Source organism: Pavona decussata, unplaced genomic scaffold (genome assembly GCF_977016875.1).
Source record: "Pavona decussata unplaced genomic scaffold, jaPavDecu1.1 SCAFFOLD_67, whole genome shotgun sequence".
Classification (NCBI taxonomy): domain Eukaryota; kingdom Metazoa; phylum Cnidaria; class Anthozoa; order Scleractinia; family Agariciidae; genus Pavona; species Pavona decussata.
Window position 1 is genome coordinate 1,570,538 of NW_028145486.1, and position 19,508 is coordinate 1,590,045.

The 19,508-nt window shown below is 39.5% G+C and overlaps 4 protein-coding genes across 4 annotated transcripts; 1 reads left to right on the forward strand and 3 right to left on the reverse strand.

Moving 5' to 3' along the window:
• Positions 1–1,453: 1,453 nt before the first annotated feature.
• LOC146477990 (uncharacterized) lies at positions 1,454–2,840 on the reverse strand. The gene has a single exon (XM_085112737.1). The coding sequence runs from the start codon at positions 2,641–2,643 to the stop codon at positions 1,597–1,599; it is 1,047 nt and encodes a 348-aa protein (XP_084968863.1). The 5' UTR covers positions 2,644–2,840; the 3' UTR covers positions 1,454–1,596.
• Positions 2,841–3,609: 769 nt separating this feature from the next.
• Positions 3,610–5,352, reverse strand: LOC146477991 (uncharacterized). Its single transcript, XM_085112546.1, has one exon. The coding sequence runs from the start codon at positions 5,105–5,107 to the stop codon at positions 4,049–4,051; it is 1,059 nt and encodes a 352-aa protein (XP_084968672.1). The 5' UTR covers positions 5,108–5,352; the 3' UTR covers positions 3,610–4,048.
• A 1,075-nt stretch (positions 5,353–6,427) lies between these two features.
• LOC146477992 (uncharacterized) lies at positions 6,428–8,020 on the reverse strand. Its single transcript, XM_085112547.1, has one exon. The coding sequence runs from the start codon at positions 7,955–7,957 to the stop codon at positions 6,899–6,901; it is 1,059 nt and encodes a 352-aa protein (XP_084968673.1). The 5' UTR covers positions 7,958–8,020; the 3' UTR covers positions 6,428–6,898.
• Positions 8,021–11,428: 3,408 nt separating this feature from the next.
• Positions 11,429–18,030, forward strand: LOC146477993 (uncharacterized). The gene is made up of 4 exons (XM_085112548.1): positions 11,429–11,553; positions 11,682–11,742; positions 12,608–13,023; positions 17,070–18,030. The coding sequence occupies exons 1-4, from the start codon at positions 11,522–11,524 to the stop codon at positions 17,404–17,406; spliced, it is 846 nt and encodes a 281-aa protein (XP_084968674.1). The 5' UTR covers positions 11,429–11,521; the 3' UTR covers positions 17,407–18,030.
• Positions 18,031–19,508: the final 1,478 nt, after the last annotated feature.

A 19,508-nucleotide genomic window follows, 5' to 3' on the forward strand; every position in this document is an offset into this window, starting at 1 on the left:
TAGATAGCAACACGTTTGCGACAACGGCAAACCCTAAATTTCCATTTAGATTCTCAAATGAACTAGAAAAATTAATCAAGTAAATGGTTAACGTGAAATAACTCCCCTTCGAGTAGAAACAATTAATACACGTACAGATCTGACTAACAAAATACGGATCGAAGCATACCAATCAACGATTACGAGTCATATTAAACAGAAAAAAACAGCGGACACACAGATATCAGGCGCGTAGGTAAGGGTTAGATAGGGGTGTTCGTTGAGCCCCAAATCTTGCTGAGCGCTGGAGGCGCTCTTAATAGGGGGGTCCGGGGGCATGCTCCCCCGGAAATTTTTGAAAATCTAGGTTCCCAGAAACCTCATTTCCTGCATTTTTAGACCCATTTTAGGCGAATCACAAATTTGTTTTACAGCAGCTTTTTAAGCTATATACATCATCATTTCTGCGGCATAATTGTTTCAATTTAAACAAGAAAGTTCAATGTACATTCCGCGCCCTGCCAAGTTCTGATAGCTATTCGATCTGCTGATAGTCATACACCAAGCTGGTAAACTGCATCATTCTCGGGTGTAGGCCTTCGAACAAATTGACTATCTCGTCAAGATTGACAGGCATATCATATTTGATATGCATTTAGAACCAGGGCGGACATTCTACTCTCTCGCATGGTACACCTCATGTAGTTGTTCAACCTCCTCATTGTACTTTTTCTTCCGCCAGTATTGATCTCCAAAGGGGGTTCGTTCAAACCCCTCGAACCCCCCTCCTACGCGCCTGGATATTAAAGTACTGCTATTAAAAATGACAGTTACAAGCTCTTCTGAAGATGGCCTCTGCTCAGATTTACCGTCAACTGAAGTCACCAACAACAGTTCTATTATTAAAAACTAATCTGGATGTTCACACTAGGCATACTACTGAGTCTACTGATACTCCTGGGTTCAAATAATTTACCAATCAACAGTCTTTATAAAAGTGAGTACTACTAAACAGAACATTAAACAATCTATTGATATAGTTCTGAGTACAACCACTTTGTAGAAAACTACTCCCCCACGGATGATTCAATAGTGAGACTGTTACGTTTTTATATTAATTTGAACTTACACAAGCATAGGTGTCTACTTCAGTTTATATTCATTATTGCTTTTCCAACAGATATGCTTCATTTCCTCAGTTGTTGTTAATATGAAATGCAGATTTCGACCTCAGTATGTAAAACAAATTAAAAGTGGTTAGGAAATTGAAATAATATTCAATTTCTTCATCTGTTTCTGTGTTGAGCCACTTTCAATTTCCCCTACTAGCCAATTATTGCTGGTGACCCCCCCCTCTTTCACTCAATTTTTTTTGGTAGCCCCCCCTTTAGTGCCATTTTTTTTCTCGTGCCCCCCCCCCCCCCAAATCCCACCAGCCCCCCCATGCTCATAAAAAATGAACGGTCCCTTATAATGGTTGCTCGAACAACCGGTCACAGGAACATAGATCGCTAAGCATGTGCGTTTAAACATTCATGAGCGGTTATGCTGAACTAGAGAGAGCCGATGTTCGTCTTAATTATAAGCGAATATATTATATTGCTGCAGTATGGATTTCTATCCTCGGTTCACAACAGCAAAATTGTTACTCTGTTCAAAGTGATATCTTGCCTCGTCGTGGTCGTACGTATTTGAAACGAGAATGCTTAGAAGAGACTGGTCATACCTGTGGCAACCTCCAAACTTTTCTCGCGGAAAGTTAAAGCCGCAAGATAATTTTGAGCCTGGCGGTGCGATGCAATCCTTTTTGAGCACACAAATCACAAGCCATTTCATAATATACTTCTGAACTTCATCCTTGTTGATAACAATTACTGCACCCCCTTGTAACATATCCTTAACTGCGCCTTCTTTCTTCAGTGGGAAGTATTCCATCATACCTGGATGGGTTGCAGTTATTATGGAGTGACCAGTAGTACTTACGTAGTATAAGAATCCTGAGTTGCTGCGAACCAGTTGTTCCATTATAACTGAGGTTTTATCCTCCTGAAATTTTATAGATGAATCAAACCACATTACTCCGTCAAATTCCGACAATATTTGTTGAATAATCAGTGTCTTCCAAGCAAAATTATTCAAGTTACGAACGTGCGGTGGGTATGCACCAAAGTCGAACTTTCTGAACCTCACGAAAGGTAGCGTCGTTAAAATTTCACTGACTTGCGAATTGTCGAGTCCAAGATCGTAGAAAATCACTGATGTTCCCGGAAACTGCTTTGCAAAATGTGCGATCTGCTTTTTAAATTCTTTATAATGGTTGCTCGAACAACCGGTCACAGGAACAACAAGCTTGAAAAATGGCGTCTTCGCATCCGTTAACATTACGGGCTTTCGCTTAAACGTTTGAGTTATGAGAATCTTTCGAACTAAAAGCAACGTCCTACCATCGAAGCAGAATTTTTTACCGATCACAGTTGAGTTTCTGCTGATGTAGTGCTGGATTTGTTGTGGTTGGCGTCCGCTTGTTTCCAAGCCAGTGTCCTCGCCGAACGTTGCACATTGGAGCCTGTCGTCTCTGAAGAAATAGACACCACAAAAAATAAGAAGCGAGAATATTACCACAGCCACGCAAAAACATTTTTTCTTCGACAATACACGAGTCATCTTTCAGTCTAATCATTTATAAGTAAAAACCATTAAAGTCAAAAAAATAATCCCGCCCGACAACACCAGCCCGCGGGGAAACTTTGTGCTTGAATTTAAAAATGCAGCATACATTTATTTGCATAATGAACAATGGTCGTCAACTACATATTATTGTATTGTTTTACCTGTTACCTGTGTTTACGTTATCGACACTTGAATAAAATTATCATCTAACCGTCTCTTCTCAGTGTTGTCCTGTGCATTTGACTTTGCGAGGGGGGTGAATAGGGGTATGTAAATCCGCCGATCCGCTAAAATTAATGGCTGAATCCGTCGATCCGCTCAAAAAATCAATTAAATCCGAATCAGCAAATTGTTTGCCGCGTTAGATAACACGCGAGATATAAAGCGACTTCAGTTGTTGGAGTTGCCTTGCGTGATATTGTGTTTTAGCGTTGAGAATGACTATCAACGAAATATTTATGTAACCAACGTCTGCATCATGAAACAAAATCTTGCAGATACGAGAAAAAAGAGCAAAATTGAACTTCCTAACAACCATAATCCAAAATCCGGGCCCCAAAACTGGATAAAACCGCGATTCGCTGTGATCATAGGATCCGCAGATTCGTTAAAATGTAGCTCTGAATCCAGAATCGGGGCTAAAATATTAACCAACTATCCGCCGATCCGTAGACCTATTCACACCCTCCTTTACTTCTCCTTCCGCATCATATAATCCCTTTTACCCTCCAGTCCTTCTGGCCGATGCCCCTCCGATCCAATCCAACAGCTGTTCTGTAGCTGCTTACTGTGGCCATTTTAGAAATTCACGCACTGCCAGTTCTGGGCTATTTCGGATGGCAGCGTATAACAACCGAGTACTGACATGACGGTCTCATATATGAAAAGAAAGAGCTTCACGAAAACGCCGCATTTCTCGAGGCAATCAGTAAGGATATAAAAGAAAAGATAGGCAACAACTGACCATGTAATGTTTTATTTACTTTAAATTAGAAATTTTACTTTCTTTTATTGCTAAAATTGCCAGCTTTACCTCTTACATTTTCTGAACGTAATTGATATGCAAAATTCAGCAAATATTAAGCTTGCGTGACCTGTAAAAACCGATCACTACCATTTGCATAACAGGGATTCATTTTATACCATTTCTCTTGTACAAAGCATTCACGGCCGATGTAAATAAAATGGCCGGTGGTTGGTTCTTCTAACATCACTCCTAACTCTGTACCACTTGTGCCCACTATTTAGTCAGTGTTTAGTGCAGTTGGTTGAAATAAATATTTCTACATCGCCATACTTTTGGGTATTTAAACCGTGATTAGTATGAGGTCTAATATGGAACTTGAGAGATCCAGTTTCTAGGACTGGGAGTCGCTATAACTTAAAGCATGAAGGACTTCTATCCTCGGTTCACAACAGCAAAAGTATTTCTCCGCTCAAAGTGATACCTTGCCTCGTCGTGGTTGTAAGTATTTGAGACTAGAATGCTAAGAAGAGACTGGTCATACCTATGGCAACCTCCAAACTTTTCTCGTGGAAAGTTATAGCCGCAAGATAATTTTGAGCCTGGCGGTGCGATGCAATCCTCTTTGAGCACACAAATCACAAGCCATTTCATAATATACTTCTGAACTTCATCCTTGTTGAAAACAATTACTGCACCCCCTTGTGACATATCCTTAACTGCGGCTTCTTTCTTCAGTGGGAAGTATTCCATCATACCTGGATGGGTTGCAGTTATTATGGAGTGACCAGTAGTACTTACGTAGTATAAGAATCCTGAGTTGCTGCGAACCAGTTGTTCCGTTATAACTGAGGTTTTATTCTCCTGAAATTTTACAGATGAGTCAAACCACATTACTCCGTCAAATTCCGACAACATTTGTTGAAGAATCAGCGTCTTCCAAGCATAATTATTCAAGTTACGAACGTGCGGTGGGTATGCACCAAAGTCGAATTTTCTGAACCTCACGAAAGGTAGCGTTGTTGAAATTTCACGGGCTTGCGAACTGTCGAGTCCAAGATCGTAGAAAATCACTGATGTTCCCGGAAACTGCTTTGCAAAATCTCCGATATGCTTTTTAAATTCTCCATAATGGTTGCTCGAACAACCGGTCACAGGAACAACAAGCTCGAAAAATGGCGTCTTGGCATCCGTTAACGTAACGGGCTTTCGCTTAAACGTTTGAGTCTTGAGAATTTTTCGCACTAAAAGCAATGTTTTATCATCGAAGCAAAATTCTTTACCGAATACAGTGGCGTTTTTGTTAATGTAGTGGTGGATTTGTAGTCGAATGTCTGATTCCGTGACTTGAGAGTTTACATCACGCTCACCGAGTGTTGTACAATGTACCGAATCGTCGACTTTCCTGAGGAAATAGACACCGGAAATAACAAGAAGCGAGGATACTGCCACAGCCACGCAAAAGCATTTTTGTTTCGACACTGAAAGTGCCATTCTTCCTTCAGAATTATAAGTAAAAATTCGTTAAAGTACACAGTTCGGTGTACATGAAATTTGCATAGTGACAATGGCCGTCAATATGCGCGCATGTGCGGGCATTGATGACTGTAAGGCGATCGTTGAAGACTTGCTACTCAACAAAGTCTTTAAAATAATTATAGTCGGGGTCCAAGACAGAGTTACCACATCAAATGCTACAGTTTATTATTCCCCCTACAGTTTACACATTCGTTCGACTTTATATCACGCCACTTTTAAATATAGGAGTGCTATTCGACATCGCGTGACATTGCGGTCGGTTTTTCACGCGTGACACTGCGGTTGGCCAGCGGTTAGTTTTTTCCTCGTGCCCAACCGCTGGCCAAAGAATCCAAGGACTCTGGGTATTCACCACACGAATACCAACCTCTATTTGCAGCCGTGCATAGACAAGACGAGACACTTGCATCGTCTCAAATAGTTTTATCTCAAAATTAAAAAAAGTATATATTGTTAGCTGAAAAATAATTGCCAAACTTTGTTTACAATTGCATTCTGAAAGCTCAACCCTCATAAGGCGGAACGAATTCCTGATTCCACGGCCGGTTTACCTAAATCAGAAATCCGGAATCCGGGCAATTTGTTCAAAATTAAATGTGTGTCAATAAAAATTCTTCAAAGCGTCTGGAATGCGGGAACGTACGTTGAACGGTGATTAATTTTTTTTCTGTGCATGAAAACTATCCAATTGTAGGTTGAAATCGTGTTGAGTCATCCAGCAGTATATATAATTTACAGAGAAATGTAAGAAAAAATGTTTACTACACACTTTCATCCGGCTAGCTTAGCGTAGTTTATAGACGTTTACCAAGAGAAATCCGTTATTAGTATGTTATTAAGACTATGTCCAGAAATGCATGCTGATAAGATTCATGAACTGTATGATAGACATCACAAGGTGTCCCCTAATCTTAATTCTCACTAAAACATACATAATTCTGTCAAACATAAAGTCATATGAAAACGACATTTAAATGAAAAAGGCCTGTTTTATATGAAGTACTCAAATTCAGGGTTAGGTGCATTTCTGGACATAAGTGTCTGAGACGTACAGAAAAGAGAGCGGAAACTTAAAAGCTCTCAAAGGATGACATCGTGCATGTTTCCCAAGACCGAGCCAGTTGGAGATGCCTTACATACAGTCCACTCCTCCTCAACCGATCGATGATGATGACTGTTCAGATCACTACAGACTCAATTCTTGCCCGCTTCTTCCCTGAGTTTTGTGCGGCTAACGCCAGGACGCCACTATCGCTGACCGAATTATCCCTGAATGATAATTGATTAAATAAATTCTCCATAATATCCAAGCAGAAGAAAGTACATCAATTTCGTTTCGAAGCCCGGCGTTGTGTTGAGCGCCCCCGGTGAATTTGATGAACCTCAGATTTAAAGTCCGTTGAGTTCAATCGCCAAAAGGAAAACACCCTGGACATTTGTAAATGACTGGGCTAGACTCAACGCACGCTATTTGTGTGTCCACGCGTTATAAGAAGGGTTCTTTTTATTTTATTTCATTTCTCAGTTGTAAAGACGGCTATGGAAATGGTGCAGCTAGTTTAACTAGAATCACTCTGACCTCTGTTCCAAACATTTTGTGCCCACTCAGTTTAGTGCACTGAAATCTGAGATATTTTTCCGTGTCCCTGGGTAACCGTGAAGTACGGGGTTTAAGACGGAACTCAGGAGACTGGAGTCTAGCAGTCGTTATAAAATAAAAGCATGAAGGAATTCTTAGGGTGAATTCTATCCTCGGTTCACAACAGCAAAAGTGTTACTCTGTTCAAAGTGATATCTTGCCTCGTTGTGGTCGTACGTATTTGAAACGAGAATGCTTAGAAGAGACTGGTCATACCTATGGCAACCTCCAAACTTATCTCGGGGAAAGTTAAAGCCGCAAAATAATTTTGAGCCTAGCGGTGCGATGCAATCCTTTTTGAGCACACAAAGCACAAGCCATTTCATAATATGCTTCTGAACTTCATCCTTGTTGATAACAATTATTGCACCTCCTTGAAACATGTCCTTGACTGCGCCTTCTTTCTTCATTGGGAAGTATTCCAACATACCTGGATGGGTTGCAGTTATTATGGAGTGCCCAGTAGTACTTACGTAAAACAAGAATCCCGAGTTGCTGCAAGCCAGTTGTTTCATTATAACTGAGGTTTTATTCTCCTGAAATTTTATAGATGAATCAAACCACATTACTCCATCAAATTCCGACAATACTCTTTGAATAACCAATGTCTTCCAAGCATAATTATTCAAGTTACGAACGTGCGGTGGGTATTCATCAAAGTCAAACTTTCTGACCCTCACGAAAGGTAGCGTGGTTAAAATTTCACTGACTTGCGAATTGTCGAGTCCAAGATCATAGAAAATCACTGATGTTCCCGGAAACTGCTTTGCAAAATGTTTGATATGCTCTTTAAATTCTCCATAATGGTTGCTCGAAGCACCTGTCACAGGAACGACAAGCTCGAAAAATGGCGCCGTATTGGCTTCCGTTAACGTAACGGGCCTTCGCTTAAACGTTTGAGCCTTGAGAATCTTTTGCACCAAAAGAAACGTCTTATTATCGAAGCAAAATTCTTTACCGACCATGGTGGAGTTTTTGTCAATGTAATGATTGATCTGTAGTCGACCGTCCGTCTCCGTGACTTGGGTGTTTCTATGATGCTTGCCGAGTGTTGCATAGTGGATTGAGTGGTCTTTGATGAAGAAATAGACGCCTAGAAAAATTAAAAGCGAGAATACAACCACAGTAACGCAAAAGATTTGTTTTGTGGACAGTATACGCGCCATGCTTCACCAGAATCTAATCACCGATAAGTAAAAAGTTGTTCAAGTAAACATTGTTGTTTTCATTGCGTCGACCTTGATTTAACTTTCCGGCTTGGGTGAAATTCAGCATATATTATTTATCACAAGTATAAGCCACCCCACAGTACCCTCCAGGACGGGATCGTTCTAGCGTTCACTAGGAAAAAACACCATAAAACATACATTTTTTCTTTTACTGTAAAGCGCTGTTGATCAGGACATGTCAATTATTATTGACAGTAAATAATAATTAAATTCAGTTGATAGGCCATCGTTTAAAAATGATTCTACCAGGCGTGCAGCGTCGAGTCGAGCTGGATGTAATCATTCCGTATCCAAAAAGCGCGAGCCGGTAAGAATTGTTTTATTGAAAACAACCACAAAATCTTGCTTAATCTTGCTGATTTAGGGATATTTTGTTGTGCATGGTAAATTTTTGACGATATATCATGGCTTCAAGAGCAATCAAAACTCTGAACTGATTGCATTATCGAATGACCATTTTTTAACAATTGCAGTTTATGTCTAATTCCTTCAAACACGTTTGTCAAAAAACTAGGCTTCAATAAAATCTGCTCGTAAATAGGCGTACTCAGCCTACCTGCAACTGTCTTGGAAAACGTTTATTCTGGGCCTCAAAGTTCAACTCGGACAACGATAGCAAAATTGCAGCCATCTAAAGTAGCGCGGTACTAACTGGACTCTACGTAATAGAATATTTTTTTTCGGTGATATCGCATTTTTGAAATGCCGCTGCCCTATGAGATCCGGACGCAATGCTAGGCAATTTATGCCCCGTTTATATGAAGAAAAGTTGTCCCAACAGCGCTCGCGCATGTTCTGATTGTTTCGCCTTGACGGAGTTGACCCGGCTAGGCGAGCCAAAGTGTTTATATGGAGAAAAGTTGGCCCGGCTAAGAGGGTGACCCTACCATCGAAAAAGGGTGACCCGGCTAGGCGGGTGACCCTTCCAGCCGAGCCAACTTTTTGTTTCTCATGTAAACGGTTCGCCAAGTTTTGTAAGGAAATGTATGAAAAGTTGGTTCGCCCAGGGTAGCTCTGGTAGGCGAGTGACCCTTCTACCCGGGACAACTTTTCTCCATATAAACGGGGCCTTAGATTTTTTTGAACAAGTTTTTTTCCACAATTTCTTTTCAGCTGTTTTGAAAATCTTTCATGCTACTGATTTATTTTCCGTATTTTGCTCTAAATGCAGTATTCTGACAACAGAACATACGATACCGCAGGTGACGAATTGTGCTCGAAATTCTGCCGGCAGGATTTTATCCACGCCTACTCAAAAACCGTGTCGCGTGCCGGAATTTTTGACGCCTGAATTTACCTGAAACAGATAAAGTAAGCGGGGATAGTTCTCTCATAATAAGCTGAATGCCGCAAAATGATCCGAGAATACCGGAAAAAACATTAAAAGTTTTTTTTTCTCTTCTTTTGCACAAGTATAAAGCAAGTAAGCTTCGGCTGTCACCTTCACAAAATCTAACGAAAGTTTTGCTCAAATTATAAAGTAACGTTTAAACATGATCTCAAGAGGATCGTATTGGGGCTACTCCATAGTAGGCTATATGGGAAGGGGTAACGAAATTTAAATTCTAGAGGACCTTTATCATATACACAGTGAATCAAAAGGATGGCAACTAAACCCAAGTATTGCAAAGAGCTGAAAACTAAGCAGAACACAGAAATTGCAACGCAAAGATTAGCCGGCGAACTGGTCCAGGAGCCGATGAGGACCCACCTTGTATGCCTGGGGTAGGCGGGTGAGAGGGGTATCTCATGAATATTACCGACAAAATTTTGTTATAAAGGAAATAAAGGGAGATGTAAATAATCGACCATAAGAGGACACAGAAAAAATCTGAGCCCTAGATGGGATTCGAACCCACGACCCTCCGTGTTCTAGATCAGATGCTCTAAACACTGAGCTACTGAGTGGCGAGCAAGGGTCATTTTTGTGGGTTGGACTTGTGAACACAAAATTGCGAAGCAACGCAAAATTTTGTTGCCTTTGAAATTTGAGTTGACACAGATATATCCAGCCAACAAGTGTCAGCATTGCAAGCCTAAACAGAAAAGTGATGTTTGAATCTCACTGTCTTTTTTTACTGCTGGATAGAGGAGTGGCTATGCAACAAATACACCAACTTTTGAGCCGTGGGGAAGCCTACCATATACCAGTAATGTAGAGGATATTATTTTGCGTCTTTGGCATATCAATGTATGCCACAGGAGAAAAAAAATTTGTTTTGTGTATGATGCGAATAGGGAACCATTTCGGTAAACGCGGGTGATATGTGAAATAGTTTAAGGGTTGAACTTTCCAGCGCGAGCAGGGCGCCTCACAACATGAAGCTTTAGTGAGAACCGGTGGCATTCCAACAAGACACTGCAACAATTAAAAAGTTGTCTTCTTTTGCGTTTTGTTTTTTCTTGAGTTTGATACGCGAAGTTTAAAAGCGAACTTTATCAGTTTTATTAGGCAAACATCAGGTTGAGGTCAGTCAGGTCGTTGCTTTGCTGCTTTGGCGCATGCTTAAGGTTATCCGGTACCTTCAGAGGTGTCTTCAGAGGTGTCTTGCGTCCAAGCGATGTAGCGCGTCCGGTTTAAACTGTAGATACCTGAACCCTAATATCAAATTGAAGCTTATAGGGCTGGCTATCCAACTAAACCAAGAATTTTGAAATAAAATGAATTGCCGAATTTTTAGCGCTGTTTTCTCGAATAAATTTTTTTCACTTGGAGGAGCCACTTCAAAGAGCTAAAACTCAAAAGGAATTTGTTCTTTTGCTCTCAAATTTGGACAGTAGCTAGTTTAACATATAAACAACAAAAACGTGTCTGCAAATTTTTTCTTTCCAAATATTTTTTCTCCGAGAGCGATTTTTGTACGATTACTCCACACTTTTTTCATCCTATTTCGAAAATGCTCTATAACTTTTCACTGCGATTGAATATGGCAAAACGCAGACACGTTTTTTTAGCGCTTTGGGTCCGGAAACTGAGGAGCGAATTAAATTAGCAAAACACAAAATTCACTTTGACTTGTAGCTTTAAAAAGGTGATTCGGACGCTCGCAATCAGAGGTCGTGAAAAATTCGACAATTCATTTTATTTCAAAATTCTTGGTATGGTTTGATAGCCTGCTCTTTAATTAAGCTTTAATTTGATATAGGGGTTTAGGTATCTACTGTTTAAACTGGACGCGCTACATCACTTAAACGCGAGACACCTCTGAAGGTATCGGGTAACCTTAACAAAAATCGCGTTAACGTAGTGTTATGCTTTTTTTGAATTTATTGTAATATGTTTTTATCTCACAGCTTATGTCTTGCGGTCGATAAAATTTACAGGACTAAAATGAGCAAAGAGTATCGGTCAGCGGCTGGCCTCATCCGATGAGACGAGACTGGGACGAGCTGTGGGCTCTCCTTCATCTGAGTTGTCATAGTGATTTTGAGAGGAAAAGGCTTCGAACGCTCCATCTTGTAATTCTAAAGCTTAATTAGCGAGCCAGACTTCTTTTAAAAATGCCTGTGAAAAAGAAAAGCGGAAAATCAAAGTATGTGAGAGCCGTGTTTGCGCACAATGGAAACAACAGTGACACGATCCGCTCAGTTTACAATACTTCTTTTGACTTATAATTATATTTTTTGACTTCTAACTTTGTTTATGCCTTTACGTTGTTAGATCCGGCGGCAAAAAGAAAGGGACAAAGAAAGTCAAGAAGTCGAAAGAAGAACTTGCTAAGGTATCGAAACCGCTTGCCCAATAACACGTTTTCACCAGCGATTGATGAGTTTTCTCGAGGCGAAACTTGATAAGTGTCATTAACTCTAGTCGTCTTTAGTTGTTTATCAGTTATCTATAAACTTAAGCTTAACTTTTATAAGCTTAAGCTTATATCGTAAACTTAGACAAGAAAATACGACATATGTGTAATACTTATACATAACCACCTTATAATCACACAATTTGAAAACAAAACAATAAACCATATATTAGTTATAGCCTGCGTGCTGAGACGTCTCCTATTTCCTTGTCAAGTACTGCAAGTATTTTCATACCATCTGACAAACAGTTATGAGGGGATGATGGGTATACCCTGGCCTAGCAGAATGAATTTTCAGTCCATTTGCATTGTCCAGGAGAAATTTAAAGGGGAAATGGGCATGTCACAGAGATTTTGCCGTATCTTGATCAAAGCTACTCAAACATCTAACCTAGAACCTTTTCTCTAACATAAAATAATTATTCTTAGTAGAGCACCAGGAGGAAATTTTAAATGACTTCTCCAATACAGAACAAACTATAAATCAATTTTTAGCATTTTCTCGAAAAATCACAGGAAGAACTTAAAAAAACAATCCATTTCCATCCAAGCCATCCACATCAAAAGATGACAAATAGTACTAGATAATATTTATGTTAATACTCGTAGGATAATAATTGTTGTTAGCAATACTGGACCATCAAAGGCGCACTGAAAATTGGTGGCACTGCCCCTTTAAATCTCATGGTTTGCAAAATTATGCAAATTTTCAGCATTAATCCCTGGTGGGATATTTTTTGCATTCATAGTAGCTCATTTGATGCCTGCATTTTATATTTTACAGGAAAAACTTGAGAAAGCAGCGGCGGCATTTGAAGCTGCAGATGATCTTCATGCTGCCTTTGTAGCTCGCATGGACAAATGGATGATTGATAATTATGCGAGGGCTATTGATCTTTTCCGTCGTTTTGATGTGGATGGTGATGGAAGTTTATCATACGAGGAGTTCTATGCAGGAATGCGAGACTTGAACGCACCTGCCAACAACCTTGAGCTGTATGTCCTTGCTAAAAAGTTAGATAAAGATGCTAATGGATTACTAGATTATCTGGAGTTCTCCAAAGGTTTGAAATATTACAAGAAGGAAGAGTGCATTGAAGATGATGGCCTTCAAGTTCTGAGGTTTGAAAGAGAGGAGTTGGAACAGTGTCCTTGCTGTAAACTAGGATTGTGGCAGCCTCCTAAAGAAAAATTTCCACGGTGAGCTCTTACCATGACATTCTTATCACTTAATACATTTAGATCAGATAATGGGACTGGTTTGAGATTGTATGTCAAGTTGACAGTGCATGTGCTGGCAAAATACACCAGGAGAGCTAAATTTTGTGAGTTTTATCTCCGACTGAGTTCCTTTAGCATCTGAGTCAACTAGGAGAATTCTTACTCTTTCATTTGATCCCGGGGGGAGCGGGTACTCCCAAAAAAAAAAATGGATAGGGGTGTGCGGCCCACTTCCCAAAACCCTTACCCTATTTATGACCAAAATCTGCTATTTTCCCTACCCTGAATTTATGACCTGACCAAAAATTTGATACCCTATTTATGAGCTGATAGTGTCTGGTCAACTTCAGTTCAAAAACCCCTGGAGCCCAGCGTGTGAATGGAGCATGTGACAAGCCATTGTGGCACGTACACAGTTGCTGTAAACATCATGATGAAGAAGTAGCTTCTTAAAAAAAAAAAAACTAATGTGTAGTTCCAGAAAATATCCATACCCCCACCACGGAGGGAATTTCACATAGGACCCCCCCCCCCCACCCCCCAGGATTTTCCATTTTCGAGGTATTTTTATTGACCCCCCCACCCCTTCGGAAATTCCTCAAATACAGAATACACCCCCACCCCCCTCTGGAAAAGTTTTATTTCAAAAGAACGCCTCAACAATCAGTTTGATGTGAACATTTCAGAAATATCAAGAACTGCCTACACGAGGAAAAAATATGCGTTATTGAAGAGCGCGCGCTGTTCAATTTCACCGGTAGCATTTGCCAAAAAGCTCTTGATACTGAAATAATTGTTGTTTTATATTTACCTGTGGTCATTGACATCAAACTTTACCGTTAAGCTTCGCTGAAGATTTTAAATCTAAATTGTTAGAATAAGTCCGGCAATGCAAAAATGTATTTTCATTTAATTTGCATATGTCATGTTTACGTTCCTATGCAAATTTGTAGGAGATCAAAAGTATTTGATTATCGCTTTAGTTCTACTCAATCGATATTTCTCATGGTAATCATTCAGTCTAGTTATTTTAGTATTGGACAAAATAAGCACAAGATGCCCCTCTAATGGCATTACACGAAATGCTTAATGTAGCCCCAATTATTCCTCATTGTATGTTTCGTAGATATTTAAAAAATATCCTCCCTTGGCCATTGAAATAATTGTCTGAATGGTTTTATTCAGATATATTGCGTGATACTTATCGTTGTGTTACTAGGAATCATACCAGAAATAACTATGCAATAACGTCATGACCCCGCTGAACTGGTCTGGCCTTCTCTAGCCCTAATCCTTCACGTTGATCATTCGATCTGTTTTTTAAAGCGGATTTTCTTTGCTGTGAACTCTCCCAATTTCCACCGTTTCAACTGTCGAGTACTACCTAGAAGTTATTATTTCGATTTACTGCTTGAAAAAGGTTGGTTTTCTCTCTGAAAACGGCAGATCCGGAGTCTTAAATTCAGACATGTGGCCGCCATTGAACGAAAACAACTTTTCCAAATGATGATTTGCTTTGACGTCACACAAGTAGCGATGAGTGGGTTCCCTCCCTCGTGATATACGCGCAGATAATGGAGTTTGATTGGGCCGCTTTTGTTCAAGACAATCAAAACAATAGATCCCTTCTGGGAGAGGGAAGAATTTAATCTAGTTTTAATGAATAAATCAAATGATGATTTGACGTCACACAGAAGTGATGAGTGGGTCCCCTCTCTCGTGATATGTGCCTGAAAAATAGATTTTGATTGGGCCGCTTCTGTTGAAGATAATGAGAACAATATATCCTTACTAGGGGTCAGGACAGAGTTTAATGCATAAATTAATGTGCACATTTATGACACCGATGAAAAAAAAGATACCCGACCGAAACCTAGACACGTCATGCCCTGCAGGCATTCCGTGTAATTAGCAGGGCAGGGAGACAAATAGATCTTTCAGATCGTAACTTGAAACCGCAGACGAAATGGAGCCGCAAAACGAAATTAGCATGTTCACGTTCTCATGCAAATTTTGTATGAGATCAATAACACATCAAAATAATGTCGAATTGGCTCTATTTTGTTGAATTTTGGCATAGAAATTAAGTTAGTAGTTTTGGACTTTGAGTTGGAATACTTTGGACAAAATAAAATTTAACACGGGTCAGTTTTGACAAACCAGTTATAATTGACTGCGGGAATTGACCTTTGCCCGTAACTTTACACAACATACAAAAATAACAACAAATATTTCAATGCTTTATGTAAAATTGGGGCTTTCACTTTATAGCCATACAAAAGTTTCCCTTTTAAACATTGATACAGATATTTCAATTGTTGCCAGTGAACAATATTTTTCTACGCAAGAAAGTTTCGCAAACAACAGTTTTATAATAACTGAGTCACGCAACGCAGACATGGATTTCTTGTCTCACTTGGACTACTTCGCTTAGAAAGGCTTTTCGGAGAATTGTGAAACGTGTTTTTAATGTTTCTTTAAAACAGTTAAACAAAGTAACGTCTTCAAGAAACATGTACGAGTTGGCTAAGTTGGTAAGTTACTATTTTGAACAACTATGTCTGACATGAACGTGAGGTTGACCCTCTGGAAGCTTATCCAACCATTCACCCCTCCTCCCCTCTGGAATTTCCTGAGCCATTGACCCCCCCACCCCTCTGGAATTTCCAATTCCCTCCGTGGTGGGGGTATGGATATTTTCTGGAACCACACAATTCAAGACTCGAGTGCAAAAATTGATACCCTATTTATTACCAAAATGGCTAAAATCGATACCCTGTTTATGACCAAAGCCACTGAAAAACTATACCCTTTGGTGCCGCACATACCTATATAGCCCATATAAGGGAGTACCCCCCCCCCCCGGGCATTTGATAAGATGCCACTGTCCATCACCTGCTGTTAGTAGTTCCCGCGGGTTGGGGAACTCCCCTTCATAAGCTTCTATAATGGTACTCTGCTGTATAAAGCAGCATCAAAGGCTCGGGGTTTTGAGACATTTTGACCTGAAGATGGGTATATTAGATTAACCATTTTGGTATGACAACAGGTATAATGGCATTTATTTTGATCTCACCCAACCACTAAACCCATGCATGAAATATTATACGAAAGACATGAAATCAGAAGTAATAATAATAATAATAATAATAATAATAATAATAATAATCTTTTAATAGGAAGCTTCCGTTCACTAAACGTGGTTTTCAGAAAGGTCCTATAAAGATTAAATATACAAAAGGTTAAAAAATACAATATATAAGACAAAATAGGGTAGAGATACACCACCGCACTGGAGACTACATCCTCTACTCTATACGAACAGTGTGTGGGTTGTTTAAAGTCCTACAGATTGTTAGGAACAAGTGTTGTGAGACAGGACAGGTACGGTTTATTGTCCTTATCGGAGAACACTAGAAAGTCCAGATGTCATTAGTCAAAGGCAGCACTTTCTCCTCAGTGATTTAAAGACCCCATGTGTTGGTCCGGTCAGGGTTTGAACCCGTGACCTCCCACATGGTAGTCCTAATTGCTCTCCCAAACTGAGCTAACGGGTCAGCGGATGATGTAGTAATTTAATAATCAGTCTCATGTAATTTTACCTTAAATGTGCTAATGCAGGTTCCTGTTTGAGAGGTTGGTCTAATACATCCAGGGGGGGTACTCGGGTATAAACGTGATGGGGGGGTCCGACAGAGCCTAATATTTTGCACCCAAAACAATACAAGACTGGAAATTTTAGACACAAAAAAATACATGACTTTTATACCCTAAAAATGCAAAAACTTTGGCCTGAATTGCGTAAGAACTATTAGCCTGGCGGAAATTTGAACCCAAAAAATACGCGCAGATTTTTCAGACCCAAAAAATACACAGTTAAATCTTCAACCCAAAAAAATATAGGAGTTGAAACTTTTAGACCCAAAAAAATACGTTGGACCCCCCCCCCCCCCCCCCCCATCACGTTTATACCCGAGTATCCTCCCTGGGCTAATACAACCATCCCATTGATCTTCTGGTTTCAGATTTATAAGCATGGAGCTGAAACTTGTCACATTTGCAAACCTACCACAACTGAAGTCATACCCAGGACACTTCCAGATATTTGTTCACGCTCATATACCAGTTTATTCCGTTGAGTCAATAATCAGGGAGAGGTTAGGAGGTACCACGAGAAAAATCATCATCTACTGCACTACCAAGGAAGGTAAAAGGCTGGAGATGGATCGGCACAAGACTCTTGAAGAGTGCGGCTTTACTGGAGGTCCAAGACCTGAACCTCAACTTGTGGAGTTATTATACGACTTTGATGTGGAATTCAATGACTGTCCGATTCTTATGAGTGATTATTACTTCACGTAACAGTGAAAATATGCATAGTATAGGTAGTTGGTTTGGAGTGATTTAAGCCAGTCTCGGGGAAATTTTTATGTGAAAAGGGCATCAGTGATCTGTATAAAAGTTAAATTTGACTCAAAATTCCTGGCCAATGCTTTAATCTATGGGTCAGCAACAAGCTGTTGTGGACAAAGCCCCAAGTGAGGAATATTTGTATTTAAAAAAAATCGAAGCTCAAAAGAGTTTAACACATACATGTACACATTTCATACATTTTGGTACATAACATATGAGGCAATATTTTAATAATAATTATCACTGTCAGTGTGCAATTTTTCAGAGAGTGTTTTTTTTTTTTCAACTCAATATTTTATACTGAAATGAAATCTCAAGATGTGCACACAGCAATACACTGGACCTAATTATCACACCATGAATTCAGCATCAGGAGTACAGGTATACTCCAACAGAAAATTGCGTTTGAGGGATATTTGAATTTTGATATATATATAAAAAAAAATTAACTGAAATAATAAGGATAGTTTAGCATATTGTACATGTCTTTATATTATTTAACAAAACCTGATTAATTAGTTTGTGAAATAAAGAGTGATTGAAAGATGCAAATAAACTGCCTTCTTCTATGAATTGACAAATTTGTTGAAAGATACTTACAGCAAAAGTGCCCTTCTATTTTGGGAAATTTGTAACTTCAGAATTTTGGCCTGAGAATTAGAAGTACTGTTAATCCTTGAAGATGTGCTCCCTCCTAGCCTCCCTGACGCAGTCGTTTTTAGGGTACTCGTATTACCTCCTCTTGTGGGGAGGAGGTAATGCGAGTCCCCTAAAAATGACTGCGTTGGAGGCTAGCTCCCTCCTAGCTATGACCAAATGTTTTGAAATAAGCCCCTCCCCTTGAGTAAGAGTCTCTTAACTCCTTCTCTGCTTTTTCTTTGTTTGCTTAGTACAGAGACAACACACTCTGGTTAGGGTTATGTATACTGTTATTCATGTTTATCACTCATCATTTTGTGTAATCGGTAATTCAGCATCAAAGTTGGCCCAATGTTGACTACGTACATCATAGATCTTATGCAAAAATGGCTGACATGTTGATAAAAATTTTCATTTTTTACTTCCTTCAAATTAGCCGTACTAGCCCTGTTGAAGGTAAAATATTCTTTTGATTTTTGAACTTAAGAATGAGGTTAGTAGGGCTAAATCAAACAAAAGAATATTAAACTGTCAGTCATTGTTGCATAGGCATTATGACAAAAATTATGTCGCCACATGGCCACGAGAGCCACTTAAGAACCAGAACTTTTCTTTTAATTTCTTCTACATTGCATCTTACAATTTCCACGTTGAGCATACAAAAAGTGTGTGCCACTATTATGAGTTGTTAATTATATGCTCAAATGTTTACATGATTATTGCAAAAATAAATGCCTTGGCAATGAACTTTTAATCGGGAAAACTTGAATAAATATCCCCCTACTTTTCAAAGAAGCACCCCCTACCTTGTCTTAAATTTATAATTTTGAAATAACGGCCCAGATTCTTATTCAAGGATTGGTAATGTATCTGTGTTACTCAGTCGTCCTAGCTCCCACGCATTTGTGGGGACTTGTACAGTACTCTTCTCCCTGGGTGGAGAGGGTAAATTATACTCCAGGGGTAATAGAACTCCCCTACAATTGCGTGGAAGCAGCTAAGTTGTCACCAATGTTGTAGAATAACATATTTAACTTTTGTTGCTGTGGTGTTCCTAATGACGGAATTTTTTATTTTTGTGTCATTAAATTGTCATGAGTTTTATCAACACAAAAACTCTGTTGTGAAAATTTCCTGCTCCAACACCAAAAATTATCGAGTGGAGTCTGGCACTACAAATCCTGTCACTGAATGTTCAAGTTTAAAAAAGAGACAGCTGAAGACTTAAAAAAAATATATGCATTTTAGGGGCGGATGCAGCACCATGGATTAATAAGATAAGCTGACGTACCATTTGTATCAATTTCTTAGCCTTTCGATTGGATTTTCTCAAAACAGTCTTTCCATCTCGCCAGTTTTTTTTTGTTTTGTTTTGTACGAATTGCGTGCCTAATTTCTCTTGCGGCGCGGTG

Excerpts from the sequence above, each read along its gene's own strand:
- LOC146477990 (XM_085112737.1), bottom strand. The coding sequence starts at position 2,643 with ATGACTCGTGTATTGTCGAAGAAAAAATGTTTTTGCGTGGCTGTGGTA.
- LOC146477991 (XM_085112546.1), bottom strand. The coding sequence starts at position 5,107 with ATGGCACTTTCAGTGTCGAAACAAAAATGCTTTTGCGTGGCTGTGGCA.
- LOC146477992 (XM_085112547.1), bottom strand. The coding sequence starts at position 7,957 with ATGGCGCGTATACTGTCCACAAAACAAATCTTTTGCGTTACTGTGGTT.
- LOC146477993 (XM_085112548.1), top strand. The coding sequence starts at position 11,522 with ATGCCTGTGAAAAAGAAAAGCGGAAAATCAAA. Across the intron at positions 11,554-11,681 it reads AAGAAAAGCGGAAAATCAAA|ATCCGGCGGCAAAAAGAAAG; the intron begins GTATGTGAGAGC and ends TTACGTTGTTAG. Across the intron at positions 11,743-12,607 it reads CGAAAGAAGAACTTGCTAAG|GAAAAACTTGAGAAAGCAGC; the intron begins GTATCGAAACCG and ends TATATTTTACAG.